Raw genomic sequence first — 18,759 nt, forward strand, 5'->3', positions numbered from 1 at the left:
GCTTTTTTATTTTAGAAAGAATCCTGTAATTAGTAACTAACTATTTAAAATGATCCACTAGTATTCACATCTTTAAGAGTCTTAAGTAAAATCGGCTTGAGTGTTTCTTGTGCCTCACTTTAATGACAAACTAATTATTTTTCATTAATGTATATTGAAAATTAAATATTCTGATATTGCTCTATTATGTCATCTGTTATTCTATTCCTAATGGTTTAAATTGTCCATTTACATCCCTGTTAATTACTCGATGAAGAAACCATTATAGTCCTTAAAGTATCTTTAGCAATGGCAGGAGTTCAAGGTACATTTTTTTAAGTTAAAAATACGAATTTTTTTTTGCCAATTGTATTTTAGATACACCGCTAAAAGTAGTAAGGAATCACTTAATTCCTATTATACTATATTCTTCTTTCACGCGACTAATTATCTCTTTGTTCTTTCTAATATCCATCCTCTTCGGTATTGCTGAGATTTGGTATTTTCTGTATGAATTTAGTATTGACGTGCTCTTCCAATACTGTCAATATGCTTGTTTTACTTCCTTTGTAAGTACGTTATTATGAGATCTTCTATTCCCTTAGAATAGCAATTCAACATGGAGCTATAATCCTTCATTTTCAGACTTTTTTTGAATATTATGTGATTATAACATCAAACCCAGTTTTGAAAAGATTATTGAAATACCAAGAAGAAACGTACATAGCGATTGACGAAGCTTCGACAGCTACCAAATTAAAAATCACTCAAGAATCCCGGATATTCATGGCTTGGTGCTGGATTTTCCTATTCTTTTTGACCAGTTTATCCTGCATTTTCATATCGATTGCAATTGGAGAGCATTGCCAACAGACATTTTTACCTTACTACTTCTTAAGGCAATATATTAAGGTATATCATCATTAAAGGGTCCAGAATATTTATTATTAATTGTATTTTAATCCAGAATAAACTTTTGAGGTGGCTACTGCATGGCACAATACTAACTTACGAAGTGTCCAGCATTTTACTCACGATGTTTCTTGTTATTGTCGTTTATTTTATACAAACTCTACGGTTTGAACTTTATTTGCTGCAAGACAAGCTGCAAGCGATATGCGACGTTAGAGATGAACGTAAAGTACGAGAGGCTTTGGTGTTTATTATTCGGCATCATGAGAAGGTGAAAAGGTAGGTGGAAAGTGCAGTTTGTAATTGTTTGTGTTGTATAAGGTAAGAAGTGAAGTTATATACTCAATTATAGAACATCAGTTTTACTGAAATAGTTTCCTGTTTCTTTTTATATCGAGTATATCATAAGTGTGTTTTTATGTTTCAGGCAGATGAGATTCAAAAATTCAAGCAGTTGCAAAAATTGTTCGTTTTTTGAGAGTAGTTCCAAGGTTTCTCCCAAAAACTAAAGGATATTTTCTATTTTAGGTCAAGTTTTGATATTTTCGCTTTTTCTCTTGGAAATTGAACAATTTTTCTCTGCACAATTGACATGAAATGTATTTTTGGTCTACCTGCAGGCCTGCAGCTGAAGTTTTTTCCCATACATTTCTGCAGAGATTTCAGTCCTGTGGAGTAATCAAAGATTTCTTCCAGGCATTTGACCTCTTTTATATCATTTCCAGAATTTTTAAAATTTATTTTGTCTTGAGACCTAGGGCGTTTCCTAATAAACAATTTGATATATGAACGACTCTTGTAGCTTAAGAACTTAATAAGTTACAGCAAATTATGTAGGTTATCGTCCAGGACCAACCCAAAGTGTATAGTTTGAAATTTAAAAAAATTACTAGGCAGAGACACTTTTGAGGGTCACACAAAAACCCTTTGAGGTTTTTACTCAATTTTTTCAGGAAAGTATTAAGAGCTTTTTGGAGTTCGTTTTGAGGCATAAAAGGTATTTTTAGCTCAATGAGTTGCTGAGCTAGAGCACTTTTACTTCAGCAATATTTCACTAACCATGCCTTAAGAGGCACTTTTTCGCTTGATTTTTCAGGCATTTAATGTCTTCCAGGAATTCTAGACAATTCACAAACGTTTGATAGTAATTTCTTTGGCGACTAAAGATCTATTTTTCTTTTAAACTTATATAGAGAATATTGTAATAAATTAGGAACATTCTATATCCCTAGATTCCCATTTTACGTTCAGACCCTGTTGAATTTTTTTTTTTATATTGAAAGATATTTGATGTTCTAGGCAGATGAGATTCCAACCGTGGTTTTTTCAGGCTAGTCAGAAACTGTTTTTTGCTTTAAAACAATAAAGCATCTCCCAAAAACTGATAATAAGGTAATTTTCCCTTTCTGGTCATCTCTTATTCCCAGACAGTCTTTTCTTCCTGGAACTAGAACAATTTTTCCCGAAAATTCCGTTTATTTTTCTAGACAGTTGACTTTTAGTTGAAATGTATACCATCAACAGTTGAAGTTGTGCCTGCCCGCTTTCCCAAAAGCTATTGCCCCATTTTCCTGAATACTTTTTCACTTTAAAACCATCTAACCGAATGTTATTTCTCTCGAACAACTAATTTTCTCAAGTCAGTATTTTATTCAGTATTAAAGTTTATTCAGGGTTAAGTTGGGTTATTCAGTACTTTCTTTTAACGATTTCTATTTAAAGAAAAACTCCTATTTGCAGGAAAAATTCTGTTCAGGATTTGAAAAAAATTGTGTTTGGGAAAATTGCAATTCGGGAAAGTGGTCGTTCCAGAAAATGATTGGGAATCGTTAAAGTTTTCTCCCAGGCATTTTACACAAATTTTTTGCAGGCAGTTTGTTTTCTAAAAAATGTAAATAACTTTTCCAGGGTTCCAGGCCAGTCGAGTAAACCTAAATTACTTCCAGTCTCAAATTCCAATTTTAAATTCCTTCCTTTATTTCTTATGTTTTCCAGTAAATGGAATTTCTCTTTTTATTTGAGGCATTTTAAATTGTTTGATTTTTGTTTCAAGCCTTGAAAGACATTCAAGGAATTAGAAATAGTTTTTATTGATTTTCAGGCATCTGGAATTAAAGATTCTGGATACTTAACATTGTAGACGATTGTTAGATTAATAAGGGAATATCCTGTGATTAGCCGGTGAATTTTTTTTTTTCAAATAACTTTATTATTGATCCAGCACAGTTTACAATAGAGTTGCACTAAAGCTTAGAACTGATTAAATTTTACATTAACAATTTTAAGTTTCAACTTAAGGTACGTAGTTTTACTGTAATAATATTAATTTTATGGTTGATTACACATCATATCAGGTTACTTTAAGAAACATATGGATTTTATCGATTTTCTTTTGAACAATTTTCAACTTGTGTACTGTTATACATACAGTGGAGAGTTTTAGCATTTTTTTGTTTTTACAAAGGCATTTCTTAACATGTTTATATTTCTCGTAGAATATTTATGACAGTCTTTAATTTGTACTAGTTATGACTGTAGATTTGTTTTGAGTAGATTTTGCTATACATTTTATTTGTTCACTTTCTCTGATTTGTTCTATATTTAGTATTTTAGTTTTTTTATACAAAGTTTTACTAGGAATCCAGAAATCAAAAGAATATATTCTATGTTTAATTGATTTATTGTGAACTCTTTGCATTTTCTTAACAAACTATCAAGTATCTATTATATAGTAGATTTCTTGTCTTGTTATTTTGTAAAAGAGAGCATATTATAATCTGTAATTTTAACCTTATTTAAATATAAATTTATATCACATTTTTGTTTACTTATTTTGTTGTATTTATGCTAATTTTGACACATTTTATTTACCTTATACATTTAAAACCCTAATCTTTTTCAGATCTCACGCGTTACTGCTCGAATGTTTTTCAATATCCATGTTCACATGGACCTTATTAGGGGTTATTTTAAACTACATCTACTTGTCGACAATGATCATGGTAATGGTAAATCACAACCGTAAAATAAACATTTAAATGGCGATAATTATTTTAGAGACGTAACGAGTTTCCTTTTGCTTTCAACTTTTGGCTGGCGATGTCTTGTCAGCATGCCACTTTGTTCATTTGCCATCGCTGTCAGCAAATTGAGAACGACGTAAGTGCGAATTTCGTTAAAAAGTAATAAAACTTTTATAAAGGAATATTAAATATTCGATTCGATTTGATCGAGTAACAAGGGCAAGCGTTCAGTCCTCCGTCGGACCAATTTGATTTGTTCAAATAGCAAAGGTCTGCCGTTCAGTCCTCCGTTCGACTTTTTCGCGAATCAATTAATAATTAAAGGAATATTCAGTATTCTTTTGTAATTAGGCATAATGAAGACATAACGTGTCTTTTTTAGTCTGAAAAGATTTACGACCTGTGTGGCCAGGTGCCCTGGTACAACTGGAACCGACAATCCAAAACGTTATATAAAATATTTTTACTTCACGTATCCAAAAGGTTAAAAATGTCTTTTACCACCGAGATATCTCTTAATTATGACCGATTGATAGTGGTAACTATATGCCAGAGAAAACGAATAATTTTTGTAATTATTAATGAGATATTTTCGTAGATTATGAAGTGCTTATTTGCTGGAGCGAATGTTTTGTATACGTTGTCAGCAAAAAGGAGCAAAACATAGTACTTTACTAGCCGAAAGTCAATCTCTAGGGAAAAATAATCAACCAATGTTTTTAAACAATTTATTAGCACAAGCACTTACAATCAAATAAATAAAAAACTAAGCAAATATATAAATTCATTTCACAGCACAAAAGTTCCTAAAAATGATCTATTAACACCCTGTATATGCAAAAATCAGCTTTCAAATTAAACACTAATTAAAACTGATATTTTTAATTAATTAGGGCGGCGGCCATGGCCGCCCCCTTGGCGGCGTCTCCTCCCGTAGTGAACACCAGGGGCAACTGGTACAACCTCTGGATCTCCTTCTGAAGCACGTTATTTCTCGACAGGCCAGAACCATTTCCCACTATTCGGTTTATTTTAGCCTCTTGTAGGATTTCTTTGGGCATCATACTGAAAAAAATATTACTCAACTGTTTATGGAACAAAACCATGCTTACCTATGTAAATTTTCAATTAAACCTCGACATAAGGCCCTAAAGACTTGTCCTAACCCCACGTTTCCTACATGAATATTCTGTATAGACCCCCCGGTTTCTCGGGAATGTCTTTCGCCTAAACACGTGGGTTTTATCACTAAATCCGAGACAGAACTATCATCGTCTCCGGCTGCCAATAATTTTTCCCAAACTTTACCTAAAATGGGTTATTATACCTCAAAAGCATTAAAAAAATGAGTTCTTACATTGTGGCACACTAAACCCTAAGTCCATCGTCCACTGCTGCAACATTCTTACAAAAGTTGCCAAGGTGTTGCCGCCATTTAAGGAGGCCGATATGGCGATAAATTGTTGATTAAAATACGGAAAATATTCTATCGGTAACTTTTGGGGTCTATCGGGGGGCGTGTAGTTTTCCACTACGAACGTTATTTGAGCGGAGGTCGATATGTTTAGGACCGCATCGCATCGATGCTCTATAGTGGACAGCACCGAACATTGAATGTCTCCATAACCCAAACCTTAAAAGCGAATACTCTCATCCTGTGCCCGCTAAAATGTATCACTTACCAATAGGGGTTCCTTTAGGTATCCCGTGCCAACTGTCCACCAAATACCCGGCGATTTCGTTCGAATTTTTGATTTCCGGCAATAAATCTACCGGAAATCCGTTCTTTGCCAAGATATCCGTGTTCCATTTGTTCAATTTACAGTTAAAATACCCCCAGGAGCCGGCGTTTTGGTTGCACATGACCGGTTTGTCCAAGTCGCATAACATGGCGACCGCGAAGTCGGTTATTGTGCCTGCACAGTTGTATTTTTTCAATTTCTCCTGCCTAAAAGGGATTCCATTTTTTTACGCTCCTATTATTTAAATTTAGCGGTTTTTTTTGCAAGCGGAAGTGCAGTTAGTCAATGAACAGTTTCATAAAAACCGCAGGCAGTTGAATATAGAGTAAAATTCCAGGCAGTCAAATTATCGATTTTTGTTTCAAGTCAGCCGAACATATTTTTCTAAATTTAAGACACTAAAATGATTTTATTATTCCAGGCAATTGAGCAAAAATATTGCTAGTGCTTAATCCGAATCATATGTCTTAAATATCATAATTCTATTTCAGGCAGATAAGCCATAATTTCAATTTAGTTTAATTGCAGACAGTCAAGTCATAATTTTTTCTATCCTACACTATCCCCACACTACTTTATCAAGGAAAAGTTAATTTTTTCAAGGAACAGATCAATTTCTCATAAAACTATATAAGTTTCATAAAAACCGCAGGCACTTAAATATAGAATAAAATTCTAGACAGTTGAGTTATACATTTCCAGCCATAATTTAATTATGAATTTTGGATTCCAGTCAATCGAGCCAACCATACATCTAAGATTTTAAGAGCCACGAATATATTTTTCGAAGTCGGTTATTGTGTATTTTTTCAATTTCTCCTGCCTAAAATGGATTCAATTTTTTTACGCGCCAGTATTCAAATTTAACGTTTTTTTACAAGCGAAAGTGCAGTTAGTCAATGAACAGATGAGTTTTTTATAAAAACCGCAGGCAGTTGAATATAGGGTAAAATTCCAGGCAGTTGAGTTATACAATTCCAGGCAGTCAAATTATGGATTTTTGTTTCAAGTTAGCCGAAAATATTTTGTAAATTTAAGACACTAAAATGATTTTATTATTCCAGGCAATTGACCAAAAATATTGCTGGCGCTTAAACCCAATCATATGTCTTAAATATCATAATTCTATTTCAGGCAGACAAGCCATAATTTCAATTTAGTTTAATTGCAGACAGTCAAGTCATGATTTTCTCTTAGATTTAAGTAGTTGCATGAGTTTGTAAAATAAAAGTCAACATTTTATTAAAAAACTGTTTCCAGGGATGAAAAAATTACTTCAACCGATGGATTTTTGTTTCCAGGCAATCTAATTATCCCCACACTACTTTATCAAGGAATAGATTAATTTCTCATAAAACTATGAAATACACACAACCAAGCAATGTCTAGGGATAATTTAGAATTTTCTTAATTTTTTTTTTAATTTGTTAAAATTTTATTTACTTGCTATAAATATAAAAATATCTAGACTTTATCCTTATTTTAGACTGCTTAAACCACACTGTACATTTTTCTACTTAATTTATTTATCTCAAATAAATAAACAAATACACATATCGTTATTTATTGTCTTGAATTCTTTTACCAAAAAAAAGTGTTTGCGTTTTTTTGGAAAAAAGTTTGTTCATAGAGCTCAGTATAGTTCTTGCTAACCATGCAGCGCAGACATTTAACGAGAGAAGAAATGATACGAGCGGTGGGCCTTTTAGATGGTGGTATGACGCAAGCACAGGTTGCAGTGAACATGGGCACTACTCAAAGCGTAATTTCACGCTTATATGCACGGTATCGAGAAGAAGGCGATGTGGCGGAAAGGCATAGAGGTCGCTTACGTATTACAACCCCTCTACAGGACCGCTTTTTACACTTAAATGCTCGAAGACGCCCCACTGTAACAGCACCAGAATTGCAAATCATGCTACAGCAAGTGCATAACGTTGAGGTTTCAGCCGATACTGTACGCCGACGTTTGCATGAAAACAACCTACGTAGTCGTCGGCCTTTAAGGGTGCAACCGTTGTCCTGGGGTAATCGAGGAGTACGACTTTTGTGGGCGGAAGAACATTTGTTGTGGCAAAATGAAAGTTGGGCAAATGTGCTGTTCACTGATGAGTCTCGGTTTGGAATTTACCCCGACTCAAGAAGAGTTCGCATGTGGAGAGAGCCTGGAAACGCAAACCGCCTGTGCAATGTCCAGGAAGTGCATTCTTTTCGTGGCGGAACCATCATGGTTTGGGGAGGCATTAGTATTGGAGGAAGAACAGACCTCATTTTATTAGAAAACTTTTTAACTGGCAGATTATACGTGGATCAGATACTGGCACCTGTTGTTATTCCGTATGCAGCAGCAATTGGTCAAACCTTTGTTTACATGCACGACAATGCCAGACCACACACTTCAAGGGTTGCTAGAGAGTTTCTAGAAATGAATAATATCGATGTCTTACCATGGCCACCTCAATCCCCGGACCTAAACCCCATTGAACACATGTGGGATATGCTTCAAAGAAGAGTTCTTCGTATGGAAAGACCAAGAGACAATAGAAGAACTTTGTTTCTGACACTTCAAGAAGCCTGGAATGAGATACCCCAAGATGATATTGATCATTTAATTCTAAGCATGCCCAGACGATGTCAAGCAGTTGTGAACAGTCGTGGAGGTCATACAAGTTATTGAATATTGTTTTTGTTTATTTTTTGTTAATTTAAAATTAAGAATTAAATTTTTGTAAAACCTAGTTTCTCAACAACTTTAATTTTTTTGCATTTTTTTAGAAAAAATATAAATTATTTAAAATTTTTTGGGTTTTTTTATTACCTTATAAACTACTCTTAAACTTGCAAATAAATTTAAAAAAAAAGATCATATTAAAAAATATATATACAAATTTATTCAAAATATCCCTAGACATTGCGGTTGTGTGTATTTGCGCGGCTATATTCAAATTCAAATGTAACGGTCGTGCAGCACGTTTTTGACAAGCGAAAGTGCAGTTAGTCAATGAACAATCAGTTTGATAAAAACCGCAGGCAGTTAAATATAGAATAAACTTCTAGATACTTGCGTTTTACAATTCCAGGCATAATTTAATTATGATCCATCCATACATCTAAGATTTCAGGAGCCACGAATATACTTTTCGAAATTTATGATACTAAAATAATTTTATTATTCTAGGCAGTTGAGCCAAAAAATTGCAGGCACTTAAACAAATGGCTTTTTTTTAATTTTTAGGCAGTAAGTCCATTATTTTTCCTTTTAGATTTAAGTAGTTACGTGACTTTGTAGTCTTGTCTTTGCCTTCAAGTGATTAAAAAAATACTTCAACTGCCTGGAAGAACAGGAAATTAGAGAACTATTCAAACGAATTTTCTTTTGTCATTCATTTTTGATTCTAGGCAGTTAAGCCATAAACATAATTCCTTTTTTTGTTAAACTTAGGCAGTTAATGTAGCCTATATTCAAATTTAAATGTAACGGTCGCGTAGCACGTTTTTGACAAGAGGAAGTATAGGTAGTCAATAAACTGACGGGTTTCAATAAAGTTCATAGTTCTTAGTAGTACTTTGACAAGCGGAAATGTGTACGTCAATTAACTGATGACTTGCATAAAAAGTTGACTCTTGAGATGGTACTTTGACAACCGGACGTGTAATTAATCAAAGAACAGACGAGTTTCATACTTGCCTATTTTTGACCATCCAGAAGAGCGTAGCACAACCAAATCCAGACGACAATCTCAAATGGCTTTCGGGTTCGGGTAAGGCGGCTAAAAAATCGGGATCGCACCGATTATCTTGCCAAGTATACAAAGCCGAGACTCTCTCTTTCCTTATATCGAACCTGACGCTTTTCTCCTTGTCAACGATGTCCCAGGCCTTCGCTTCTTCGTCGTTTTTCCATAGCATCACTCCGTGCATTTGCCCACAGATGCCTATTCTGCTCACCTAGAACAAATCCGAGAATAATCGGGCGTTTTCCTTAGATTTCTGAACGCACTTTTTGTAGCAAATGTCTGGGTAACTTTGAAACGCATAAATGGATCGCGGAAATGATGGTGGACACGTCCTGCTTATTTCCGCCTGGACCAGTATCGCTAGGGATGTTGGACTGAGTGTTTTTTTCATGGTGCGCCTCCACCGTATGGTCTTTTATGTTTATTATGACTACCTTAACCGATGTGGTACCTATGTCTATACCTAAGATGTATTGGTCCATTTTGGTGTATCTAAATAACAAAAAAAAGTGATTTTTATTTAGGCATAACGATAAAAAATTCTAGGCCAGTCAAACCTAATAACCGGAAGTTTATAGTTAATCAATGAACGCAAAGTTTCATTAAAAACATTAAGGTTTCTTAATCTGACGTGCATTAAAATAGGAAGGAAATATTACAGGGAATAAGGTTCGGATAATTTTTTTAGGAAGATAATCAATGTAAAGGAAGAGGTTAACTACGACAAAAAATGTGAGAGCCGGAAGTACAGGTACAGTTAAACAATGAACCCACAAGTTTCATTAAAAAGTTTCCGTAAGTGTCAAACATGACACCGGAAGTAGAGGCGATACAAAATGGCGTCTTAACTCCCCTTTAACGCTTAAATGTTTTAATGGACAAAATGTAGAAATGTACTCGTTTACTCTCACCCACATAGCAAGAATATCGGTGTTTATTTTTTATTTTCTGTTTCGTTCTCTGTTCTTTTGTTTGAGAAACTTTTATTATCGTATACGAGAATACGAGGCCTGTAGTTCCGTAGTCAAAATCGTGTATAAAAATAGTGTATACCGTGAGGGTTTACTGTGGCAATGTACATAAATGAGGATTGAGGGTTAGGTTTAGGAACATTAAATTCCAAAGAAACATTAAGCAGGGGTATTCTTCAGAAGACTCTGAGTTTTACTGAAATTTCAAAAAAGAAGACTGTCTTGTGTGTGCTAAGGATCTAGGTATTAGTGTAGGTAGGTACACAGCTTTTTTAGTTTGTAATATTTCAATTTATACCTAGTTTGATAGGTTTTAATTTTTCTAATTAGTTTTAGTTATTATGTTTAAGTTAAGTTTGAAGAGGTATCACGTAAAATGTCAACAAAAAAACAACCAAAAAGTAAACGTTCACTTAGACGCATAGTGACCAAAAAAACTGAAACAGAACTTTTGCTGACTTCAGATGACACTCTATGACCCTATCCAGAGTTATAATTGGTAAGTATGTATAGTGGTTTGTGAAATTCCTTTTTTTTCTAACTGTAGAACCATATGGTTATAAATTTAATGCAAGAATTTTATTATCCAAAATTAAAATAGGGCCAGCTAAAAGCTCCTTTATATTGTTGATTTTTTAAAATCTATATTAAGTTTATTAAGGATGTTAAGATTTTTTTAGATATGGATAAAGATGGCTGGTCAAGGCAAAGGAAAGATTGCAAAACAAAAACAAGAGAAGTGAAAAGTAAGTGCATATGGTTTTATTTATTTTAGAATTAATTAACATTTCTATTTTTTAGATTGGCTGACAAACGGAATACACAAGAGGACAATAATGTATAAAATATGTTGCATTATGTGATTTTTATTGAATAAATTTTATAAGCATATTTTATGTAGCTGATTTTTGTAGCAATTATGTTCCAAGAATGTGCTATGCATATATAGCCAAGTATTTCCAGTATATTCCTAGAACATTCCTAATCCTAGTGCATAGCACATGCTACTTGCGGCCAAAAGTATATGCTGAGCATTTTTTCAGTACATATAAGTATAATTCTTAGCACATACTCAGCACATATTTCCAATATTCTTATACGTTAAAGTCGATTCTAAGCACAGGCTAGGTATATAATTTTACTATGTGGGCAATAAGCCTCTTCCGCTCTTTATAAATTAATAAGCTTACAAGCAATGATTGTTCAATCATCTTATTATTTTAACTAATGCCAGTAGACAGAATTTAAATTTTGACACACATTTAGGTTAAATTGTCTCTAATTTATTGATGTGGGAGTTGTTTGCCACTTAGAACCACAATTCTTATTTATTTGAGTATAATTTAAAGGAAAATTGTCCGCTTATTAATTGACCGCACTTCCGGTTGTCAAATTTGACAGTTAACGTGGTGCGCAAACGTCAAATTTAAACCAATTAACCATTACATATTATACATATATTATATGTAATATTACATATATTACATAAAACATATAAAATAAAATTACGTATATAACAATAAATAATTATTTTTAATATATATAATCAGTCAATATTGATAATATTGGATAAGTACTTACATTTGAAACTTTAACATGTTTGCTATATAACGAACGCCACAATAATATGAACCAAAGTAAATTCAGAGGCTTAAAAGCTTCTCTCACCATGTAAACTTTCCGAAAATAATTGTATAAACATTATATAAATTTCTCCCTATATATTATAATGTGTTTAGACAATATATTGTACAACTGAAGCGGCTCTCCCGCGGCTTCATAAACAACACACAACTTAATAAACGTTTGCGATAGCGGCAAATAGATAACTATAGTTATTAGACTACCGACGTGTATCGTGCTTTAGTAAATTTCACTTATCGCGACCCTAATTAATTGTAATGGGAAAATATATTAAGTCGAGATAAAAAAATACTAATACAGGTGATTTTTTTTATACTTTTAGCACGTATATATAACCGGTTCGCGTAAAAATCCTAACCCAATGAATGACTTACCTGGGCTATAAATTAATAGGACTTTGACAGGGAACGCATTAGATTACTCGTTAAAATTAAAAAAAAAAACAATTACAATAATTCATTGAAAATCACGCGACAAAATGCTGCTTTTGATACATTCGGTTCTCGAACGAATATGACATATTGCATAACATAGATATTTTTGTAAAAAAACCGAGGAATATCGGCGTAACGCATGTAACACATAAATTAAGGTTGACGTTTGTATCGATTATAATCCTTGGTAACCCGGAAAAACCAAAAGGGGAATCGAGGTCAGCAACCCACGAAATTCAGGTCTATTTATAGTATTTCTAGCAGCAAATAGAATAGTACAGTTTGCAATTTAAATAACTCTTGACCTACAATGATTGTTCATTAGAAATCACTTGAACTTTGAATCAAGGAAAGATATTCGATCAAAATTTTGCATATAAATACATATTTTATACATGGAATTTTTGTACTAAGCTCTCCTATAACACCAAATTTTCATCTTTTAATTCTAATTTTGGCTTCTCTAGGACCATATATGGGTCTAACTAAGAAAATTCTTGGACTACACAAATTCTTCTTATATCAAATATTATATCAATATAATTGAATGGGTGATTGGAAAAAGGATAACATTCCAAAAATATGGCGAATTGAAGTGAGATAGCAATTTTTTGAATATTTGTATTTTCTATCTGCTGAGCGCAAAAACTTTTTCAGATTTCCGTTTGTTTTGCGATTTCATCAAGTAAGCAGTGTTGTTTAGATGTTGTTGAAAAGTATTTTAAGAGTTGTTTAAAAAGTGAATATTATTTAACATTGACCCGTGGTGAATATTAAAGTTATTTAGAATTTAATAGTTTGGTATTTAGTGGGTAAGTCCGTATGTAGTTATTGTTTAATAGAAATATTAAAATTTGATCTTTGTTTATAGAAATGTCGGATTCGGACTATTTGGAGGAAGAACCCGCAAACTCGGGCAAGAAGCGAAAGCTTAATAAAAATTAAACACAAAAGAAAGGGAAAAATTGGCAAGACAGAAAGGAGCAGAGTTTGTTACATATAAAGGTAAACTAGTTAATGCTAAAGTAACCGGGCCAGATTGCACCTGTCGTAAGAAATGTATGGCGGATTTTACATTTGAAGAAAAACGTTCAATCATCGAAATCGTTTATAGTGGAAGACCAAAAAATGAAAAAGATCGGATTGATAGAGAGACATGATGTCGTTAGACATCGTCCTGTGTCAGCAGGAGCTAGACAGTTTTCTTCTTCTTTCAAATATTTTGCTATGAAAGGTGCGTGCAGAGTTGAAATTTGCCGCAATGCTTATATAAGTTTACATGCTCTCTCCAAAAAAGCCGTACAACGCTTAACTAAAATAGTTGAAACCAAAATTTTACCAGTTGATATGAGAGGAAGCCATGCAAATCGTGCAAATAAACTTGATGTCACGATTGTCGCCAAAATTGAAGATCACATACAATCATTTCCGAAAAAAGAGTCTCATTATTCTTCTAAGTTAACTATCTACTTAGATGCGAGCTTGAGTGTAACTAAGATGTATGAGCTCTTCATCAATGAAAATCCGGATTTAAAAAATATCGTAAAGTATGAATATTATCTGCGACATTTCCGAGAAAACTACGGATATCGGTTTGGTAGACCCCAGGTCGACGTTTGCTCAACCTGTGAAGATTTGAATGTAAAAATAACGTCAACAGCTCTTAATGAAACAGCAAAAAGATGCGCAGTTGCAGAACTTATGATTCATAGAAGACGAGCATCTAAATTTTATAAGAAACTCCAAGAAATCAAAGAGACCTGTAAGGAGAGAAGTCACGTTGGAGCAATAGTCTTTGATTATATGCAAAACCTTCCCCTTCCCTTAATGCCAGTTCAGGAAATGTTTTATCTACGTAAACTCTGGTATTACGTTTTTAAAGTTCATAGCCTTGACAACGATATATCCATGTTCTAACAGAGGGTGATGCTCAGAGAGGCCCCAATGAAGTCAGTACGTCGGTTTTGGACTTTATTGCCAATCATATTCCTGAAGAAGTAAAAATCTTGCATGTCTTTAGTGATGCATGTGCAGGTCAAAACCGCAATCATACTTTAACCAGGTTGTTTACTGCACTGACCATGAATAAGAGATTTCAAGAAATTCATCAGTATTTTCCAATCCGGGGCCACAGTTTTCTGCATTGTGACAGAAACTTTTCAGTTATTAGGCGCTCTTTAAAAAAATTCGATAGGATTTATTCTCTTGATCAATACAACGAAAGCATTACGTCTTCCAAGAAAAAGATTAATAATAAGTTCCAATTCAAGTAAAACGGCTAACAAATGCCGATATACTGGATTTTAAAGGCTGGTGGCCGCAATATTTTAAAAAGAGTGTCAAAGATGTTGAAAAAAAACAGTCCTTTACCACAAGTAAATACAGGCATTTAATATATACCCAAACAATGAAAGGCTATATCAAGGCTTCTGAATTCATTGATGGTTTTACCTATGGTATTTTTAATATGAAAAAACAAGACAATATAAACCTTCCCAACTCGAAACTCCAAGAAGCTAGAAGATGTTTCTAAAATAATACATTATATACCAGATGAGTACAGGGCTTTCTACGATGATATACTCACAAATCCCACAACAAATAGAGACCACAGTGACCCAGAAGACTGAAAGGGATATGAATGTCACTTGTTTCAAGTTTGTGTCATGTTTGTTTCTTAAATAAAAATTAGTTCTTCATAAATGCCCTTTTTTTATTTTCTTTTACTCACGTTTTTAATTTTGAGTGGAAAAAGGATAAGATTTTTGTACTTTTAAATATCAATAATGACTTACCTAATAGGCATGGACTATTAAATGTACCTTGTCAAAGAACACAATAAAATTGTCCAATATATATATATATTTAGTAAAACTAACGGCTTCGCCGCAAAACAGTTTTTTTTGATTTTCCAAAAAAGTAAGGTTCACAGGAATGTTATCCTTTTTCCAATCCCTCATTCAATTAGAAGGACAGCTCTGACTAAAACATATTGTGATGTTTCTTGTGTAAGCCTTGATCAAACTTCTTAATATGTGTATTAAAGAATAAATTGATTCTGGTGTGCTCGAAATCTCTAGACTTGTGCCTGTATACAAAAAAGGGCTTTAAAATCTAGAATAATAAATTATTTTTCAGTCTGTAAAACCAGTAACATCTGCTACATAGTCAAGTAAATACAACAACAATCTGATGACAAGGAAATTAAGACCAAAATGAACAAAAGAAACACAATTATGAATATAGACTTTTTTATTATTTATTTTATTGCACCAGGTAAAATATTATAGATCTTAGGACCAAATTAGTCATACTATTTGGTATTCTTAGGTTTCGATCTACATTAGTCCTAGTTAAATATGAATGATCAAAAGAGTTTCTTAACAAGGGCTTTTGATACATGAAAGAATAAACCCCTTAAAACATACAATGATCTCACCTCACAGGTAGGATTTCTTCTTTATAAAGTTGACATGTAGGTGTTGATTTACCTTTTCTTAATATTGTTTTTAAAACATAGTTTTATATCACTTATAATGAGGCGTCCAGTTTCAAAAGTCTCTAGATCCAAGATAAGCAGTTTTACAGAAAATGTAAAAAACCTGTAGTATCAAAACTATTTAAAATACATTTATAAAATTTATTACATGTAAAAATAGGACCCTTCTAATAAGGTTTTTTGACAAAAAACATATTTTTAGGTGTAACTAGAGAAACAATTTGATTAAAAAGTTTGGAGTTTTGTTAACAAACAGTGGATTTAAAGAGTTATGAAAACCCGAAAGTGATAAACGATCGGTATAGTTTATGAAATAATGCAAAATATTTTGAAAGTGTAACCTACAAAGTTATATTTTCATTAATGTACAAAATTAAATTAAATTCCAAGCCCATCGTCTTCTTCAATATTATAGATGACATCTTCAGTATTCGCATTGTCTTCCTGTTCTATCGCACTATTATTGTCAATAATATTCTTGTAGAAAGTCAAATCTTCGTTTGGTGTATATCTCCAGTCCAATCCAAAGTGTTTTTTCAAAAGAGTATCAACATCTTTAATTTTAGCTTCTTTAATAGAATGAACTTTTGGCAACGGCTCAGGCTTTATTAAAGTAAGACTTTTCCCTTTTTTTAGAACTGATTTATAGGTACCAAGATCCGATCTAAAGTTTACTTCTCCTTTAATAACAATACTTTTACCTGTTTGTTGGTTTTGTTTCTTTATAGATATTCTCTTTGCAGTTGCAAATTGGAAAAGATATCAAAATCTTTTTCAAGATCAAGTACGGTCGCACCATCAGATAATATTTCTCGATATTCTCGTGGATGAAGGATAAACGAATGTCCTACAATGGGAAATATTACGTGAATCTCTTCAACTGAAGTTTCTGTAAAGTAAAGCCAAGGCATAAGCATGGCAATCGTGATGGAGCTTTTATTTTTCCCAGGACAACCATCGCAAAATTGCTTAATCCACTTAGTTTCTGCCAGATTAAGTGTGGACAATTTGTGATTAATCATTGAAACTATTTCATTAGATCCCTTTCCTCCTATGTTCTCGGTCCAAGTGTAAGAAGTTACAGTATTTTTTGTTTGTGTTGCCTTAGAATGACCTTCATGTATGGTAAAGTTATACCAATAAAATTGTCTTGAATAATAGGCTGACTGGTCTGGAACGCGCGGCAGCACCAAGTTTTTTTGACAATCAAAACTAAGTTTAACGGTATTATCTTCTGGCTGTTTAAGAAGCTCATAAAATGCTTTGGCCTTGGTTTCAGGATTCAAAGCAGCTGTAATTTGACATTTTAAGCTAATGCATTCAGAACATGCATCTGTAGCTGGGGTTTGAAAGCTTATATTATAATGTCCCTGAAGTAATCATATTTCACTATTAGATCTTTATTTTCACTACAGTATATTTTCCAAAGTTTCCTAATACTCAGATTACTTGCCATATATTGACGTTCGGACTTATTTCTCGTGTAATGAGACTCTAAACAGTTTAATCTATTAATAAAATTTGTGACCCATTGCTTTTTTTGAACATAATGCCTGCTTTTTTGGTCACCACCCCGATTTTCTTTGGGAGGACAACCATCTGATAAGAATTTTTTGCTCAAATTCTCAACTCTAAATCTTGAGATTCCAAGAATTGATAATGCATTGCTGCAAACCGACAGTGTTCCTTTTTTTGTTTTAATAAAATAAGATAAAGAAATTGAATTGCTGTGTGTACCTTTAACTGGACGGCGTCTCTTCGGAACATTTTGGGAAGTATGCTTCGGAATAAAATTGTCTTGTTCAATCTTTGTTTTATTTTGATAAAAGCATGCATGAAATTTCCTAATTTCCTGCATAGTCTGATCAGCACAAGCAAAGGTCTTCTTATGGCTGCATTTTGGTAGACTTGGAAGCGATTTGGGTCTGTAACTACAAAAAAACGTACTTTTATGTACCTAACTAATTACATAAATACATGAGTACTGACCTTGCACTTTTTGCTTGTGTAGATTTCCATTTCGAGGGATCTGCTATTTTTTTTTCCACCTTTACCAGGTGTTATAACCATAATAGAATAATTCTCCATAACGCTTTACTCACAGTAAATTAATAATTGTTATAAGTTGTATTAAGAAAAACATGGAAAATAACAAAACGAAAATGTAATCGTTATTGTATTGCAGTCGGATATTTACTAAACGCGGGCAAACAAAATCAAAACAACTTGCAGAATTAAGACAGTTTTGAAATGGTAGGACAATAATATAATATTTTATTATGGGATGTAAGCAGTTTTGATAACCAATAAATGAAAGGACCTAAAGAGTTTTGAAATATAGTATCTACGAAGGAGTGAGAGAGTTCTGCTACCGTGGCCGGAATATTACATATAATTTTTATTGCATCGAAGAAGTTTTAGTGCAGATATTATTTAGAGAAAGATAAAAAAAGCAATTATAGATGGCAGCAGGGCCCTTACCTCATTTTTTGTGTAAAATGGATTTGGAGAGTTTAGAAACCGGACGCCTCAAATGTATTCTCATACATGCTTCCGAAGCTACGGGGCTCACAGTTCTTGTATATATGGAAAAATTAAGCTACAAACATTACCCATTATTTTTCGGCTTATTACTATGGATTTGGTAACTTTTTTGAACAGATTTCATATGCGATAACTTAAAAATACTGGTTTTCCAGTTATACACTACCTGATAATAATTTTGAATTATTTTTATTAATTTAATTTTAAATTATAATTTGTTTATTTATTATTTACTTTTTTGGAGGTTATGCTACTTTTCGATAGACATATTTTT

General features: G+C 33.0%; 1 protein-coding gene and 1 long non-coding RNA gene across 5 annotated transcripts; one reads left to right on the plus strand and one right to left on the minus strand.

The window, feature by feature from the left end:
* Nucleotides 1-4,628: 4,628 nt before the first annotated feature.
* Nucleotides 4,629-18,752, minus strand: LOC126742061 (sedoheptulokinase-like). Of its 4 annotated transcripts, none has more exons than XM_050448595.1 (7): nt 18,652-18,752; nt 9,657-9,885; nt 9,341-9,604; nt 5,597-5,858; nt 5,272-5,547; nt 5,027-5,222; nt 4,629-4,979 (listed from the first exon to the last, which is right to left on the minus strand). In XM_050448595.1, the coding sequence occupies exons 2-7, from the start codon at nt 9,873-9,875 to the stop codon at nt 4,796-4,798; spliced, it is 1,401 nt and encodes a 466-aa protein (XP_050304552.1). In that variant the 5' UTR covers nt 9,876-9,885; nt 18,652-18,752; the 3' UTR covers nt 4,629-4,795. The 4 variants fall into 4 exon arrangements, with proteins under 4 accessions (XP_050304552.1, XP_050304549.1, XP_050304551.1 ...); XM_050448592.1 differs by lacking the exon at nt 18,652-18,752 and adding an exon at nt 18,423-18,540; XM_050448594.1 differs by lacking the exon at nt 18,652-18,752 and adding an exon at nt 12,383-12,543.
* LOC126742064 (uncharacterized) lies at nt 12,854-15,089 on the plus strand. Its single transcript, XR_007662475.1, has 3 exons — nt 12,854-13,037; nt 13,100-13,254; nt 13,314-15,089. It is a non-coding gene; the product is annotated as an uncharacterized LOC126742064 (long non-coding RNA).
* Nucleotides 18,753-18,759: the final 7 nt, after the last annotated feature.

Source organism: Anthonomus grandis, chromosome 11, assembly GCF_022605725.1.
Source record: "Anthonomus grandis grandis chromosome 11, icAntGran1.3, whole genome shotgun sequence".
NCBI lineage: Eukaryota > Metazoa > Arthropoda > Insecta > Coleoptera > Curculionidae > Anthonomus > Anthonomus grandis.

Bases quoted from the DNA above. Each gene is read 5' to 3' on its own strand.
- LOC126742061 (XM_050448591.1), bottom strand. The intron at 5,859-9,340 runs GTATGAAACTCG...CCTTTTAGGCAG, and splicing joins GGATGGTCAAAAATAGGCAA to GAGAAATTGAAAAAATACAA. The intron at 5,223-5,271 runs GTAAGAACTCAT...AACCCATTTTAG, and splicing joins AGGGTTTAGTGTGCCACAAT to GTAAAGTTTGGGAAAAATTA.